Below are 17,656 nucleotides of genomic sequence, written 5' to 3'. Positions count from 1 at the left end.
ACTGACTTAAAGAGAATTAAGTTCGAGAACCTTCCAGAGCCTGGGGGGCTACACTGCACATTATTGTGAGATGGAGTAGATGACATTACTGGGGACTTCAGCAATACATTTGTCCTCTCTCTAGCCACAAGCAAGATCCCAGAAAGCCAGGGATAAATGTTATTATATTATTTAGGAAGCCGGATGAATAATATTGGAATACAATGACCCACCTCACGTCAGGATATGTAAATTACTGGAGAGCATTCTTTGGGATGGGATGTACTTATTGAACAAAACATACATAAACATACACCTTGTTTCTTCCAAACTGTTCTGACCTGTTCCCTGCTCTAGTCCCATCGGCCTGCACCCGGAAAAGAGTCTTTCATACTATCCACCCCTCCCCCCCCAATCCATGTAGCTGTCCAAGTGGCTACAGAATGTTGCAATTGAACCTACGTTCTCCACTTCCCCAGACAACTCATTCCACACTCACACCGACATCTGAGTGAACTTCCCTCTCCTCTGACCCTTAAGTATTTCATCTTTTACCCTTAACCTATGATCTCCTCTAGAGTCATCCAACCTGAAGTGGTAAAGCCTCATTTGGGCAAGACCCAACCTATTGAATATTACCCTATAACGCAGATCCCAAAGTCCTGGGAACATCATTAAAATTTTCTCTGCAATCTTTCAAATTATTCACATATTTCCTGTAGATTGTTGATCAGAACGACAAACAATAGAAGTTTGTCCTCACTGACGTCACATTCAACTGCAATATAACGTCACAATTCTTGTACTCAGTAGTTTGATTTATGAAGGCCAAGGTGTAGTAAGCTTTTTTGTGACCCTATCTCGGGATTATGGGACTGTATTCCCAGATCTCTCTGTTCCCCCGCACGCCACAATTCACTACCGTTTACTGTGTAATTCCTACCGGGGTTGGAGCTCCCAAAGCGCAACACCTTACACTTTCCTGCATTGAATCACATCTGCAAAGTTTTCAGCCCATTTTCCAGTAGCTCCACTCATGCTGGTCGGCACAACTTTGTGGGCCGAGTGGCCGGTTCCTGTGCTGCACAGTGCTATGGTCAATGTTGTACGTTTAGGACTGAGCACAATACTCTAAATGTATTCTAACCATAGTTTTGTAGACCTGCAACACCATGTCACGGAATTTGGTTTGGCTCTAGAGGTAGTACCGAGGAATTGATTATAGTGATGACGGGGTTAAGCCTATGTGTCTCCTGGGAGTAAACTGACTGTACTTCAGAAGAAAGAGAGGGGATCGGACTGAAATGAACCAAGTAATGAAAGAGGGATGGGTAAATCAGAGGCAGGGAAATCATTACCACTGGCGGGTGAGACTACACTTGGGGATCACAGCCTCAAGATTCGGGAATTAGATTTAGGACGGAGATGAGGGGGAAGTGCATTTCCCATAAGGTGGTGAACCTGTTGACTCCTCAGCAGTTGAAGCTACTTCAGTAAACACCCACTCAGTGGCCCGGTTGTCAGGTACAGGAGTGGAAGCCGGTGCCGCCTTTTGCCGCTGCAGCCCATCCACGACAAGGCTCGACGTGTTGTGTGTTCAGGAATGCTCTTCCGCAGCCGCTGTGGCAACGTGTAGTTATTTGATTCACTGATGTGCGTGAAAATCCCAGAAGCTGAGTCGCTTCAGAAATTCTCAAACCATTCCGTCTGGCATCAATAATTATCCCACGCTCAAAGTCAGTTCAATCACATTTCTTCCCTTGTCTGACGTTTGGTCTCAACAGGGACTGAACCTCGTCATCATATCTGCACAATGTTTATGTGTTGAGATGCTGCCGCATGATTGACTGATTCGCTATTTGCATCAACGCACAGGTATACAGGTGTACCGAATGCTGCGTGTAGTTCAGACACGGGCAGGTTTCCGCACAGCAGGGAATTTATGAGTGCAGGGTGAAAGGCAGATAGTGTCACTGTGGTCACCGGCAGGACATTGGAGAAATGGCAGACTTTGTCCCGGTGAGGGGTGACCACAACTCAACACAGGTTTGGGGGAATATAAGATCCCCCGTCGAGACAGAAACAAAGGAATAGAAAGACAGCATCAGAGGCGTTACTAAACGGCAGCGCGAGGAAAATAATTCTTCCAGACACAAGGACGTTTGCACGATATATTTCTCTGTGAACATTCGGTGTTTGATAGTCTTTTTTTCACTTTGATTTGCCGAGAGTTTGACACTATGCCCGAATGCTTGAACTGTGGACAGTTAGAAGATGAGGTGTTGTTCCTCCAAATTGTTTTGAGCTGTGACAGAGTTTTTAATCAGAGATCACCATGGAGACCAAAATTATCTCAGCTGAAATGTCCTTCGCCCACTTGGCGTGCTTTGTAAACTTTTAACTGGGTAGAAGAGGCAAAGGATTTGTGTATGGGAATCTCAAACACAACAGCACGTTAGTTCCGCTGTATCTGTCAGTTCACCAGCGCTTGAATGCCGCCGATCCTTGAATGTGGAGGCGAAGATGCTGGAGAAGACAGCGCCCCACTCGCTACAAGGAGATCCCGATCACGTGTCCATGTCCGTGATCTGATTGGATACATTGCCATGACGTTATAGCAGTGTGATGTCATTCACTGGCTCTCATTTTGGAAGGGATTCAGTCGGACATCCCAGATACACCAACAGCTTCGCACTGGGAAGCGGCCGTTCACCTGCTCCGTGTGTGCGAAGAGACTCATTCAGTTAACCCACCTTGTGATGCTCCGGTGAGTTCACAATAAATAGAGACCACATTTCTGTCCGGAGTGAGTAAGGAGTTTTACTCAATCATCCCAGCTGCTGCAACACCAGCAACTTCACATCAGGGAGGAAGGTCAAATCAGCTCTGTGTTAAATCACGGTGACTGAAGGCAGCTGCAGGTTCATGAGGGACTGTTACTGTCAGATTCTGCAGTTCGTGCGGCTGCTCATCGCACCCAGTACTGAACCCTGGTCACTGAGCATTGGAGGAGTCTGTTCTGCTGATGTTAGCCTCAAACTAGACTGGTGTTTAATATTGTGGATCTGTGAAAGATAAATCAGTTCTGTATCAAATCCCGTGTCGCAGGTGCTTACTGTCTCTACCACACTCACAACGTACACTAGAGAGGCCACTCAGTCTATCCGGTCACTGCCCATGTTTCTGTCACTGCCCTATCATTGCCGCTCCCCTCTCACTCTCCCTGTGATGACAGTCTATAACTAGTCACCACTCCGTGGGAGAAGAGATTTCGCTTGAATTCCATAGAATCACATAAATCTACGCCGCATTACAGGCCTTTCGGCCCACAGTGTTGTGCCGACCATGTAACCAACTCAAGAAACCTACCACTGTGTTTAAAAAAACTCAGCTCTGACATCTCCTCTGTACCTACTTCCAAGCAGCTTAAAATTATTCTCCCTCGTGTTAAACATTTCAGCCCTGGGAAAAAGTCTCTGGCTATTCACAAGACCAATGCCTCTAATCACCTGCATGATTTTCTCCAGGCTGAATAAGACGATGAGCACACTGTGGTTTTGACGTTCCCCAGGGCTCCGGACTCTTTTCAACGTTTTGGGTCACTTTCACTCATTTCAAAGGTCTATGCCTCAGGCAGCCGGGGTTGTTGCAATGCGCCTCTAAAGTCTGACAGCAGACTAGCGAGTGAATCTTCGATGGAGTAGAGTCAGAAAACAACGAGTTGCCAGCCTGAGTCAGGGCTTTGGGACTCCAGAAAGAGATGGGACCTAAAGTTTACAAGGAGGAGGAAGAAGAGGAATCAGACCAGCGGGATGTGGCTACAAATGAAAGATCAGAAACATTTCGAAAGTGGTTCATAGAAAAATGGTGGTTAATTTCCGCAATTTACTGGTGGAAATCGACAGATCAGGCAGCAAATGTGGAGAGGAATAAATAGACAACGTTTTTAGGCCGAGCCCCTTCAGCATTCCTAGACTGTGTACTCCTCTGCTTAGTTGTTGCCTGAACTGGAGATTTCCTCCTGCATTTTGTGTTTACGTGTCTGTATTTCCAGCAGCTGCAGAATCTCTTGTGTTTCATATCTGCATCTGCGTTAAAATAGATACTGAATTTTCGATACACACACAAAAAAACTGAGGTACGGACATGAAACCGGTGCTTGCAAATACACTTAATGGTATCGTGATTACCCATAAAGCGCTGCGTTAAAAAATTTCGCCATCGCGGAAGCACCGATCAAATGCGCAGGCGTCAGGATTGTTGCGGTTCCCGGATATCACGCATGCGCACAGTACACAAAAGGCCTCGGGATAACGGCAGCAGGAGCGGACGCAGGTGAGCGAGTATCTTGGGCGAGAATTTTCAACACCGACTTCGGGTAGTTGCTGTGACTCCGGACTCCGTGACCCGCAATCCCGGGACAGTCCTGCTCTCTTCCCTCTCTCTCAGCCCCACCATCCGTACACGGGCCCCGGGGAGCTTCCGGCTGATGGAATGGGAACCGATGGGTCTCTCAGACAGAGCTGAGCTCCAGCTGTCTAAATGCAAGGATCGGGAACTCGGAGAAAGGGAACAAAATCTTTTACATCAGCTGTTGTGAAAATCACCTTTGTTCTGCCTCCAGTCACAAACAAGAGAAAATCTGCAGATGCTGGAAATCCGAGCAACACACACAAATTGCTGGAGGAACTCAGCATTAGTACTCTTTTCCATAGATGCTGCCTGGCCTGCTGAGTTCCCCCAGCATTTTGTGTCTGTTGCTTGTTCCACCCCCTCTTGTTCTGGACTTTCTACCCGTGAGAACATGTTTTGTCCCACTCTCTCTGGGTACATAATGATATCAAACACCTTTGCCCTGGGCAACAAGTAGCTTTCACATCACAAATGTGCCAGACTCCAATGAGACAGACTACTGCCCTTCCCTTCATATTCATTGGCATTGCCATCACTGAGTTCACCACCGTCAGTCACCTGGGGGAGGGTTCAGGGGAAATATTTATGTACAATACAGAAACTGGTGTTACCTGTGTGTATTGTGGTGATGTAAAAGTTACTGGAGAATTTGCAAGTGGGAAGAAGTGGAGTGATATTTGGAAATCTGACCTTTTTAAGTGTCATTTAGCAAGCAAATCGCATATGGATGGTGTGGAACAGCTGTGGAGAGAAAATCCTTCATTACCTGCTGCAGGCCTACTGTACAGGTTGTGTGAGAGTGCAGATGAACTTCATCAAACCCAGAGGACATCAAAGTTCTTATTGACAGTGATTTGCTAGCTGTTAAAATGAATACCTCTCTACTTAAAGTATACTCTACCCATGTTGTCACTGAGTTAAAAAAAATGCATAGTAAAAGCTTTATGTGCACACTGGTCATTATAAAGTAGAGGGGACATTGGTGGGAAGGTGGGGAGACCTCCAGTGTCCCTGATGCCCTCACCTACAGGATGTACATCCAGCTGCAGCTTGTAACCCTGCACTTTAACGAGTTGAAACTTGAAATGGATGAATTCCGGATCATCCAGGAGTTGGGGTGGGTGATTGATATGACATGAAGTAAAGTGAGATACACCCAAAGTAAATGTCCGCTTTCTGATTTATTTCCATTTCCCTCTGAGGGAACAAAATCTTTTACATCAGCTGTTGAGAAAATCACCTTTGTTCTACCTCCATGTGACATGAAGAGAGGTGAGTTACACCCAAGGTGCAGGACACAGGAAACTGGGTGTGAGTCAGGAAGGGGAGTGAGGTTAAATAGCCATCGCAGAGTAATCTTGTGTCCATCCCGCACAACAACAGGTGTATCCACTTTAGAAACTGTTGGGGGGATTACTGACAGAGGAAAGTCAAAGGGGTGATAGGGGATTTGTTAGTTTGGGGAACAGAACAAGTGGGGACTAATATCCCAGTGGTAAGGCTCACTAGTGCTAGTGTGGGGAGAGGGGTGATGTGGTTAAAATAAATTGTAGGGGGAATGGGAGCCAGACAGGACAGATAGTGGAGAGGGTGAATTGAATTGACTTTATTACATACATCCTTCATATACATGAGGAGTAGAAATCTTTACGTTACGTCTCTGTCTGAATGTGCAATGTGTAATTTATAGTAATTTATGATAAATAATTTGTACATAGGACAGTCAATATAACATATAAATGCAATTGTATCAGCATGAATTAATCAGTCTGATGGCCTGGTGGAAGATGATTTCCTGGAGCCTGTTGGTCCTTTCGCTGTGGTACCGTTTCCTGGATGGTAGCAGCAGGAACAGTTTGTGGTTGTGGTGAATTGGGGCCCAATATCCTTTGGGCCCTTTCTCACACAGAGGGTTGTGGTTCTGTGGATTGCTCTGCCTCAGAAGGCAGTGGAGGCTGATTCTCTGGATTCTTCCAAAAAAGAGTTAGATAGAGCTCTTGAAGATAACGGAGTGAAGGGATATGGGGAGAAGGCAGGAGGAGGGTACTGATTGTGGATGATCAGCCATGATCACAGTGAATGGTGGTGCTGGCTCGAAGGGCTGAATGGCCTACTCCTGCACCTATTGTCTATTGTCTACACACCTGTCTCTGTAAGTGTCCTGAATAGTGGGAAGTTCACATCTACAGATGCGCTGGGCTGTCCACACCACTCTCTGCAGGTTCCTGCGATTAAGGGAAGTACAGTTCCCATACCAGGCAGTGATGCAGCCAGTCAGGATGCTCCCTGTCGAAAGTTCTTAGGATTTGGGGCCCATCCCAAACTTCTTCAGCCGTCTGAGGTGAGCAAGGTGCTGTTGTGCTTTTTTCACAACACAGCCGGTATGTACAGACCATGTGAGATCCTCGGTGATGTTTATGCTGAGGAGCTTAAAGCTGTTCACCCTCTCAACCCCAGATCCATTGATGTCAATAGGGGTTAGCCTGTCTCCATTCCTCCTGTCATCCACAATCAGCTCCTTTGCTTTTTTTTTAGATTAGATTAGATACAACTTTATTGTCATTGTGCCAAGTACAGATACAAAGCCAATGAAATGCAGTTAGCATCTGACAGGAAATGCAAAGAATAGTGTTATTTACAAAATAACTGAGAATAAAAAGTAAGTACTACAGCACACAAATATAAAAGTACTGAGACAATACAATACGGATGCAATACTGCTTAGTGCTGTGATGTGAGGTTCAGCAGGGTCACAGCCTCAGGGAAGAAGCTCTTCCTGTGCCTGCTGGTGTGGGAGCGGAGGCTCCTGTAGCACCTACTGGATGAGAGGAGAGTAAAAAGTCCATGGTTAAGGTGAGATGCATCCTTGATAATGCATTTCGCCCTGCCCAGGCAGCGTTTATGGTAGATGTTCTCAATGGTGGACAATTATACTTTTATACTTTATACTTCATCGTTGCCAAACAGTTGGTACTAGAACATACAATCATCACAGCAATATTTGATTCTACGCTTCACACTCCCTGGATTACAAATATTAAATATTAAAAATAGTTAAAATTAGTAAATATAAAAAATTTAAATTATAAGTCATAAATAGAAAATAGAAAAATGGGAAGTAAGGTAGTGCAAAAAAACTGAGAGGCAGGTCTGTATATTTGGAGGGTACGGCCCAGAGCTGGGTCAGGATCCATTCAGCAGTCTTATGACATTTGGAAAGAAGCTGTTCCCAAATCTGGCCGTACGAGTCTTCAAGCTCCTGAACCTTCTCCCGGAGGGAAGAGGGATGAAAAGTGTGTTGGCTGGGTGGGTCGTGTCCTTGATTATCCTGTCAGCACTGCTCCGACAGCGTGCGGTGTAAAGTGAGTCCACGAATGGAAGATTGGTTTGTGTGATGTGCTGCACCGTGTTCACGATCTTCTGCAGCTTCTTCCGGTCTTGGACCAGACAACTTCCATACCAGGTTGTGATGCACCCTAGAACAATGCTTTCTACGGTGCATCTATAAAAATTAATGAGGGTTTTAGGGGACAGGCCAAATTTCTTTAGTTTTCTCAGGAAGTAAAGGTGCTGGTGGGCCTTCTTGGCAGTGGACTCTGCTTGGTTGGACCAAGTCGGGTCATTTGTGATATTGACACCGAGGAACTTAAAGCTTTTGACCTGTTCCACTTGCGCACCACCAATGTAAATTGGGTCGTTCAGTCCGCTACTCTTTCTGAAGTCAACAACCAATTCCTTCGTCTTGCTGACATTGAGGGATAGGTTATTGTCTTCGCACCATGCCACCAGGTTCTTAATTTCCTCTCTGTACTCAAACTCGTCATTACCCGAGCTACGGCCTACAATTGTTGTGTCATCAGCAAACTTATATATTGAGTGTGAAGGAAACTTGGCTACACAATCATGGGTGTACAGTGAGTACAGCAGGGGGCTGAGTAGTTTGTCCCCTATTTTTAGAGCCTGGGTCCTGTCTGTGAGGAAGTTGAAGATCCAGCTGCAGATCTGAGTGCTAAGGCCCAGGTTCCGGAGCTTAGGAATCAGTTTATTTGGAATGATGGTATCAAAAGCAGAGCTGTAGTCAATGAAAAGGAGTCTTACGTAAGCGTCTTTATTGTCCAGGTGTTGTAAGGAGGAATGTAGGGCCAGAGAGATGGCATCTGCCGTTGACCTGTTGCTCCGGTAGGCGAATTACAAAGCGTCGAGGTTGACCGGTAGGCTGTGGTTGATGTGTGCCATAACCAATCTCTCGAAGCACTTCATAGCAATTGATGTCAGAGCCACAGGTCGATAGTGATTCAGGCACGCCACCTTGCTCTTCTTCGGCACTGGGATTATCGTTGCCTTCTTAAAACACGAGGGGATCTTAGACTGAAGCAAGGAGCCGTTGAAGATGTCAGCAAACACTCCAGCTAGCTCGCTTGCTCAGGCCCGGAAAACCCATCCTGGGACGCCATCTGGGCCCGTCGCCTTCCTTGGATTTATCTTCAGGAAGGCCCTTCTAACGTCCTCCTGAGTGACGATGAATCTCGATGTCACCAGGTCCGGTTCATCCGGAGGGAGCTGGACGCTCCTCTTCTGTTCGAATCTTGTGTAGAATAGGTTAAGTTCGTCAGGAAGAGAAGTGCCGCAGTTATTGATATTCCCAGCCTTTTCTTTGCACCCAGTGATCTCACTTAGACCCTGCCATAGTCTACTGGCATCCCTCTGGTTAGCCTGGGCTTCCAACTTGGCTCGATATTGCCTCTTGGCGCCCTTAATGGCTTTCCGGGGTTCACGCCTGGATTCTGTGTAGCGACTGGTATCCCCGGACCTAAAAGCCGCAGCTCCAGCCTTTAAAAGAGACTTGACCTCATAATTCATCCAAGGTTTCCGGTTAGGGAATACCCGGATCATCTTGCGAGACACACAGTCCCCCGTGCATTTCCAAATAAAGTCCGTGACAGCTGAGGCATACTCATCGAGGTTAGCTGCCGAGTCCTTGTATACTAACCAGTCCACCAATTCAAAACAGTCACGGAGGACCTCATCCGTTTCCTCCGTCCAATGTGACACTACTTTTGACACCGTGACCTCCCGCTTCAGTTTCTGTTTGTAAGCCGGGAGGAGGAGAACGGCCTGATGGTCCGATTTTCCGAAGTGAGGTCGTGGGACGGAACGGTAGGCATCCTTGACTGCTGTGTAGCAGTGGTCAAGTATATTCGGGCCTCTAGTGGGGCAGGAGACATGTTGGTATAACTTTGGCAGCGCCTTTCTGAGGTTGGCCTGGTTAAAGTTCCCGGCTGTAATGAGCAAAGCCTCCGGATACCTGGTCTCAAGTTCACTGATGTTGGCATACAGTATGTTCAGAGCACACTCCACGTCCGCCTGGGGGGGAATGTAGACCGCTGTCAGTATGACCGAGGTGAATTCCCGTGGCAGATAGTAGGGATGACACTTCACCGACAGGTGTTCCAGGTCCGGGCTGCAGGAACTTGTCAGTGCCACTGTGTCCGAGCACCACCCAGTGTTGATCAGTAGGCAGACACCACCTCCCCTCGCCTTGCCCGAAGATGCCGTGTGGTCCCTGCAATGGATCGAAAATCTCTCTGGTCGGATAGCACAGTCGGGGGTGGCAGGGGAGAGCCAGGTCTCGGTGAAACAGAATACACAGCAGTTCTGCATCTCCCTGCAGTACGTGAGTCTCCCTTTAGGATCATTCACCTTGTTCTCTCTGGCTTGCACATTAGCTGGTAGGTTGGTGGGCATAGGGACTCTGAAGCCCCTTGGCTTCAATCTGTTCAGCAGCCCAGTTCTTTTCCCACGTTTCCTTGGTAAATAGTGCATCTTTCCAGGTCTCCATCGATGCAGTGTGTTGTTGTCAGCTCTTTGAGGTTGGTGGACGCATCCCACTGGGTTGGATCAGTGGGTTTCGTCGTTGGGAGCTCCAGGTCGGACCAAGTGACGGGGGAGGCTCCGCTGCCACTTCCAGCTGCCGGGGGCCCGGGCTGTCGATTGGGTCGGGCCCCGAAGCCGACACTTAATCCCGGATGGCCGGGCTCCTGGTTGAAACAAGTCCGTAAGCCGAGTCACTGTTGTGGAGGCCTCTGCTCCAGCCGAGCCTCGGGCTCGATTTCCGAGGTCGGCGGCGGAGGCCTCACTTCCGGCAGCTGTGGATAGCCACCAATGGGGTTTTACGGTGGTCGCCCTGGGGAAGCGTCTGGGGTTCCTTGAGGTCTCTGCCGTCACTTCTGTGTGGTCGTCTGCTCTGGAGAGTTGCTGGTCGAAATGGGCCGTGTCTCTAAGTGCTTCGGCACGGTAGCAGACCACAGATCTCCGGGAATGTGGTGGGCCTCGCTGGTTAGGTCCAGGTGTGGTCCGGAGTCTAAGAAGCAATTCTGGCGTGGTGGTCTCCAGCTGGGTCAGTAGCTTCGCCAAGGTGTTGTTGATCTTGCTAGATGTAGCAGATTGGAGGTTTAGAAGGGTTTCTTGTGTATAGGACAGTGGAGAGGGCAGTTTGCTCAGCAGAGCATGCACAGAGTCGCCAGTCATTTACATGAGTAGAAATCTTTACGTTACATCTCCATCTAAATGTGCAATGTGTAATTTTCATAATTTACAACAGATATTTTATACATAGGATCGCCAATATATCATAGAAATGCAATTGTATCAGCATGAATTAATCAGTCTGATGGCCTGGTGGAAGATGATGTCCCGGAGCCTGTTGGTCATTTTGCTGTGGTACCGTTTCCTGGATGGTAACAGCAGGGACAGTTTGTGGTTGTGGTGAATTGGGTCCCCAATATCCTTTGGGCCCTTTTTACACACCTGTCTCTGTAAATGTCCTGAATAGTGGGAAGTTCACATCTACAGATGCGCTGGGCTGTCCGCACCACTCTCTGCAGGTTCCTGTGATTAAGGGAAGTACAGTTCCCATACCAGGCAGTGATGCAGCCAGTCAGGATGCTCCCAATTGTGTCCCTGTAGAAAGTTCCTAGGATTTGGGGCCCCATCCCAAACTTCTTCAACCGTCTGAGGTGAAAGAGGTGCTGGTGTGCTTTTTTCACAACACAGCCGGTATGTACAGACCATGTGAGATCCTCGGTGATGTTTATGCCGAGGAACTTAAAGCTGTTCACCCTCTCAACCCCAGATCCATTGATGTCAATAGGGGTTAGCCTGTCTCCATTCCTCCTGCCGTCCACAATCAGCTCCTTTGTTTTTGTGACAATGGGGGAGAGTCTGTTTTCTTGACACCAGTCAGATGTTGTTCAGACCTCAGACACAGTCAGCAATCAAATGGTTGAGCATGGTGTGATGAATGTGCTGAGCTGTGTATATCACAATGCAAGAAGCATCGTAGGAAAGCCAGATGAGCTTAGGACAGGGAATTATGTTATTGCAGCCATTATTGGTACTTGGTTGCACTCAACAATCTGAGGGATTTAGAGGAACAAATTTGTAGAGAGATCGCAGACCATGTCAAGAAACAAAGGTTGATTCAGTAAGAGATTTTAACTTTCCATATACTGACTGGGACTCCCATACTGTAAAAGGACTAGATGGGGTAGAGTTTGTCAAATGTGCCCTTAATCAGTAAGTAGAATTCCTGACGTAGAAGCTGTTAGGAAATGATCCAGGGCTGGTGACAGAAATTAATGATCATAATGCCATGAGATTCAAAGTAAATATGGCAAAAAGGAGGTCTGGACCACAGGTTGAGATTCTAAATCGGAGAAAGGTCAATTTTGATGGTATCAGAAAGGATCTGACAAGTGTGGTTTGGGACCGGCTGATTCCTGGCAAAGGAGTACTTGTAAGTGGGAAGCCTTCAGAAGTGAAATTTTGAGGGTGTCTAGTTTGTCTGTGCCTGTCAAAATAAAAGTTGAAAGGTAACTGGTGCAGGGAACTTGCCTTTCAAGAGATATTGAGGCCCCAGATATTTTATTCCTCTAAATTCCTCAGACTATTGGGTGCTAACAAGACTCATTTAATGACTACAATATCATAGTTCCACGCCCTGTGCTCATCTGACTTTATATTTAGTCGTCTTCTGTTGGTTTCTAAAAGCTTCCCAATAGGTTTTTCCTCTTTTGTTTGCCCTTTCTTTTGCTTTTATGTTGGCTTTGGCTTCTCATTTCATCCACAGTTGTGTCCTCCTGCCTTTCCAATGCTTCCACATCTTTGGGATGTATCGGTCACTCAGCTCCGGAATTGCTCCCAGAAACTCCAGCCGTTGCTGCTCCGTTGTCACTCCCAACTCTTCCCTTCGAGACAAGTTTGGCCAGCTTCTCTGTCATAGAAACATGGAGAAGTTCAGTATGGAAAAAGGCTATTTGGCCCATCTAGTCAATGCTGGAAAAAACATTTAAGCTGTCTACTGCAACTACCTGCACTGTGACCTTCGCCCTTCAGACCCCTACCATCCAGGCTCCCATCCAAACTTCTTTTAAATGGTGAAACTGAGCTCATATTCACTACTTGTGCTGACATCTCATTCCGCACGCTCACGACCATTTCTGTAAAACGCTTTTCCAAATACTCCTGTTAAATTTTCACCTTTCCCACTTACCCATGACCTCGGGTTGTCATCCCACCCAACCTCTGGAAAAAGCTGCTTGCATTTATCCTATTCATACCCTTATAATTTTGTATACTTCTAACAAATCCTCAAAGCAATGTATAATTTCTTGTTTATGTTTGGAGCCTTTTTTGGTGTATAAGATGATGAGGGGCATTGATCGTGTGGATAGCCAGAGGTTTATTCCCAGGGCTGAAATGGCTAACACGAGGGGGCATAGTTTTAAGGTGTTTGTTAATAGATACCGAGGGGATGTCAGGGGTAAGTTTTTTTACACAGAGAGTGGTGGGTGCGTGGAATGCACTGCCGGCTATTTGTGTGAGTATTTCAGTTACTGTGGGGCCAGGAGCCCATGCAGCTCAGTGGGAACAGGGAATAATACCAATGGAGAGAGTCAAACTGAGCCAGGTCACAGATTGGAGATGGCAGAAATGCCCCATTCTTATAGAGACAGAAAGAGCATCAGAGAGTTTGATGGTCACTCCAGATACCAGCTCTGTGCCCTGTTACAAGATGATTTCTCTCTCCAACTTGTGTTGAACTTCACTGTAACAATATGATGCCAGAATAGACCTTGACAACTCAAGTGACCTCATCTGAAAGGTTGTCCAACACTGATTGATGGATTTTGTAAATTTTTTTTACAGGTTAAAAATGACAAGGAATTTGTCTACAGGAATCTCGAACACAACACGCCAGTTTTGCTGTCTCTGTCCAGATATTTAAGAAGTGGAGTAAGGGATTCACTCGATCATCCTTCCTGTTCAGACTGTGGGGAGGGATTCACTCGATCATCTGACCGACTGGCATGCCCGTCATTTTACACGGGGGGGGGGGGAGATCCCATTCATCTGCTCAGACAGTGGGAATGGATTCACTCGGTCATCTCAACTGAAGATCCACCAGCAAGTTCACACTGGGCAAGTCCGTTCACTTGTTCTGTGGGTGAGAAGGAATTCAGTCGGTCTTCCCATCTGTGGACACACCAGTCAGTTCACACTGGGCGGAGGCTGGTCATCTGCTGAATTTGTGGGGAAGGATTCACTCGGTCATCTGACCTAATGGCTCACCAGCGAGTTTACACCGAGGAGCGGCCGTTCACCTGCTCGGACTGTGGGAAGGGATTCACTTGCTCGTCTCAGCTGAAGGTGCATCAGCGAGTTCACAGTGGAGAGAGGCCTTTCACCTGCTCAGATTGTGGAAAACGATTCGCTTGCTCATCTGAACTGAAGGTGCATCAGCGAGTTCACACTGGAGAGAGGCCGTTCACCTGCTCAGACTGTGGGAAGGGATTCACTCAGTCATCTCATCTGAAAGTACATCAGAGAGTTCACACTGGGGAGAGGCCATTCACCTGCTCAGACTGTGGGAAAGGATTCATTCGGGCATCTGAACTGAAGTTACATCAGCGAGTTCACACTGGGGAGAGACCGTTCATCTGCTCAGACTGTGGGAGGAGATTCACTTGGTCATCTGAACTGAAGGTGCATCAGCGAGCTCACACTGGAGAGAGGCCATTTACCTGCTCAGATTGTGGAAAGCGATTCACTTGCTCATCTGAACTGAAGGTGCATCAGCAAGTTCACACGGGAGAGAGGCCGTTCACCTGCTCAGACTGTGGAAAGGGATTCACTCGGTCATCCCAGCTGCTGGTACACAGGTCAGTTCACACTGGGGAGTGGCCGTTCACCTGCTCAGACTGTGGAAAAGGATTCACTCAGTCATCTCATCTGAAGGTACATCAGAGAGTTCACACTGGGGAGAGGCCATTCACCTGCTCAGACTGTGGGAAGGGATTCACTCAGTCATCCAACCTACTGGTACACATGACAGTTCACACTGGAGAGAGGCCATTCACCTGCTCAGACTGTGGGAAAGGATTCTCACGGTCATCTGAACTGAAGTTACATCAGCGAGTTCACACTGGGGAGAGGCCATTCACCTGCTCAGACTGTGGGAGGAGATTCACTCGGTCATCTGAACTGAAGGTACATCAGCGAGTTCACATTGAACAGAGGCCGTTCACCTGCTCAGACTGTGGGAAAGGATTCACTCAGTCATATTATCTGAAGGTACATCAGCGAGTTCACACTGGGTAGTGGCTGATCACCTGCTCAGACTTTCTGAAGAGATTCTCTCAGCCACATCAACCAAATGTGCATCATTGAGTTCACACTAGGGAGAGGTTGTTCACCTGCTGTGAATGTGGGAAGCGATTCACGCAGTCATCTAACATAATGTAACTCTCACTTCAGCTAGTAGCTTAATATAGGGGCTGATAGCCCCCCAGCCCGGCCAAACTTCAGAAATCTCGTTTGGGTGGTGCTGCGCCATGTGTCCCCTGTTACAAATCAGTACCCTGTGTGACGTGGTCCTGAATTACCCCTATGAACTGTGCTCAATTACCCCTATTGACTGTGCTTTTGAAAAGAGAGAGAGAGAGAGTTATTTAACATCGATATCTTGTTTTGAAAGAGAGAGAGACAAAGACTAACTGTTGGACTGTCACTTGAAGGCACGAGAAAGAACTGGTTAACTTTAGGATTTCTGCTCAGTTGGAGACAGCACTGAGCAGCTCGTAACTTGCTCTGGTGACTGAAGGTGGTGTTATTTAATGGACACTCGATGTTATGATTTTCAGCAGGTTGTTGACACTTTCTTCAAGGATTTTTGCCTGCTTGGATTTCTTTCACAGAGAGAGGAGGGAGAAGTTATTTGAATGACAGTTGATGGTCAGCACGGGAAGGTAAAATAGGAAGTCCGATGATAGATCTCAGACACATGTTTGGACACTGAATGAGCATTGTTGTGGCTGCAGGAAAAGTGGGTTTTGGAGGATCGATCTGGCGGATTGATCTGTCGCTCTTGCAGTGGAAAGAGGAAAGGGGTTGACTGGTGGGGAGTTGTCCATGAGTCCACCACAGAAAACCGGTACCCTTTGTTAAAGTTACAGTCAATGACTTTTAAAGGATTTTGAAGGACAATGAGAAGATCGACGGCATCAGCTCACCTGAAGACTCAAATCTCTCTCTCTCTCTCTCTCTCTCTCTCTCTCTCTCTCTCTCTCCATCACTGCCAAACTCAATACCCTGAACTGAACTGAACTTTACTCATCATCGTAAGACTGTATCTTTTTACCCTTAGACTTAAAGAAGCTTGGTTTTTTGTACATATATATTCCACACTTACTTTTATGTAATCATTACTAACCTCTTTGGTTTATCTACATTTATATTACTGTATTGCATAGTTACTAATAAATATTGTTAGTTTCTAATGATACTGGACTCCAAAGTGTTTTCCATCTCTGCTGGTTCTTCATTCCCGTCATGGAGTACGTGACACCTGAAATTACAAACGGTACACAATGTACGATGAAACGATTGAGCTTTATAATTCTTACTTTGACTATATGGTTACTGAAGTAAACAAAATAGAGAAAAAGGGCCCACTCTCTCCATTCACATCTTCTCATCTCTCCCCAGCAAAAGACCATGAAAATCTCTCTTCCAAACTCACAAGAAAGAACATTTCTCTCATTGAATAGCCCCGCACTCCAAAATCCTGTTATCTCTAGACATAACCTAAACATTGCTGCTACAGAGAAACCATTACCTCAGCAGTGAAACATTGCAGAGAGGCCATTACATGAGCAGTGAAACCTAACAGCATGTTACACTTGTGACACACTGCCAGGTTCACACTGGGGAGAAAGTTTCAATAAGCTGCATGCTGGATATTTGTCCATCACCGTTGCCGAATGCAATTTCGAGAGTGACTGTCGGTGCTGAACTCTGCAATTATTGCTGCTGCTCACCACACCCAGTTCTGCACCCTGGTCACTGGGCATGGGAGGAGTTTCTTCTGCACACAGTGTAAAGGAGCGGCGGATGTGGATATCAAACCACTGGAAAATGATGCTGGAGAGGTAGTAATGGGGTGGGGGTGCAAGCTGATGGCAGATGATCTGAATAAGTATTGTACATCATTCATACTTGTCAAAGACACTGGCAGGAATATGGAGCTCGCAGATGTCAGTGGTCAGAATGTGTAAAGTTACCTTACTCAGGAGAAGGTTCCTGGGAAACAGAGATGGTCTGAAGTTTTAAATAGATCACCTGGACCTGATGGTGATCTGAAAGAGGTGGCTGAAGAGATGTGGACGCATTAGCAATGATCTTTCGAGAATTGTTAAGGAAATTATGTCTGAAGAAGTTTTTTCCTTCACTACTCCCCCTCTCCCAGTTTCACCTATCACCTACCACTTCTTTCACCCCCACACTTCTTCCTCTGACTTCTCATCTTTTTTTCCCCCAGTCCTGATGAAGGGTCTTGGCCTGAAACGGCGCCTGTTTACTATTTCCCATATATGCTGCCTGGCCTCCTAGGTTCCTCCAGCATTTTGTGTATGTGTTACTTGGATTTCCAGCATCCACAGAGTTTCTCCTGTTATTGATAAAAGCAAAAGCAGGGTCATATAATATAGCAAGAAAACAGTGGGAATGAGAGGATTGGAAAGCTTTTACAAACATACATAACCAACAGGAGACAACTGAAAAAAAAACACACACAGGAGAGACAAGATGAAAAATTAAGGTAAGTGAGCCAATAATATCAAGTATCAAAAGTTGTTCAGGTATATAAAGAGTAAAAGAGAGGCAAGAGTTGATATTGTACCGCTGGAAGATGATGCTGCGAGTTAGT

The 17,656-nt window shown here is 46.7% G+C and overlaps 1 protein-coding gene across 1 annotated transcript; it reads left to right on the top strand.

The window, feature by feature from the left end:
• Nucleotides 1-4,249: 4,249 nt before the first annotated feature.
• LOC140208710 (uncharacterized) lies at nt 4,250-16,189 on the top strand. Its single transcript, XM_072277587.1, has 2 exons — nt 4,250-4,314; nt 13,600-16,189. The coding sequence occupies exon 2, from the start codon at nt 14,014-14,016 to the stop codon at nt 15,049-15,051; it is 1,038 nt and encodes a 345-aa protein (XP_072133688.1). The 5' UTR covers nt 4,250-4,314; nt 13,600-14,013; the 3' UTR covers nt 15,052-16,189.
• Nucleotides 16,190-17,656: the final 1,467 nt, after the last annotated feature.

This window comes from Mobula birostris, chromosome 13 (assembly GCF_030028105.1).
Source record: "Mobula birostris isolate sMobBir1 chromosome 13, sMobBir1.hap1, whole genome shotgun sequence".
In the NCBI taxonomy this organism is placed as follows: domain Eukaryota; kingdom Metazoa; phylum Chordata; class Chondrichthyes; order Myliobatiformes; family Myliobatidae; genus Mobula; species Mobula birostris.
Note: the sequence above shows the minus strand (reverse complement) of the source record. Positions and strands in the feature narration are given on the sequence as shown.

Coding starts and splice junctions, on each gene's coding strand:
- LOC140208710 (XM_072277587.1), top strand. CDS start 14,014: ATGGCTCACCAGCGAGTTTACACCGAGGAGCGGCCGTTCACCTGCTCG.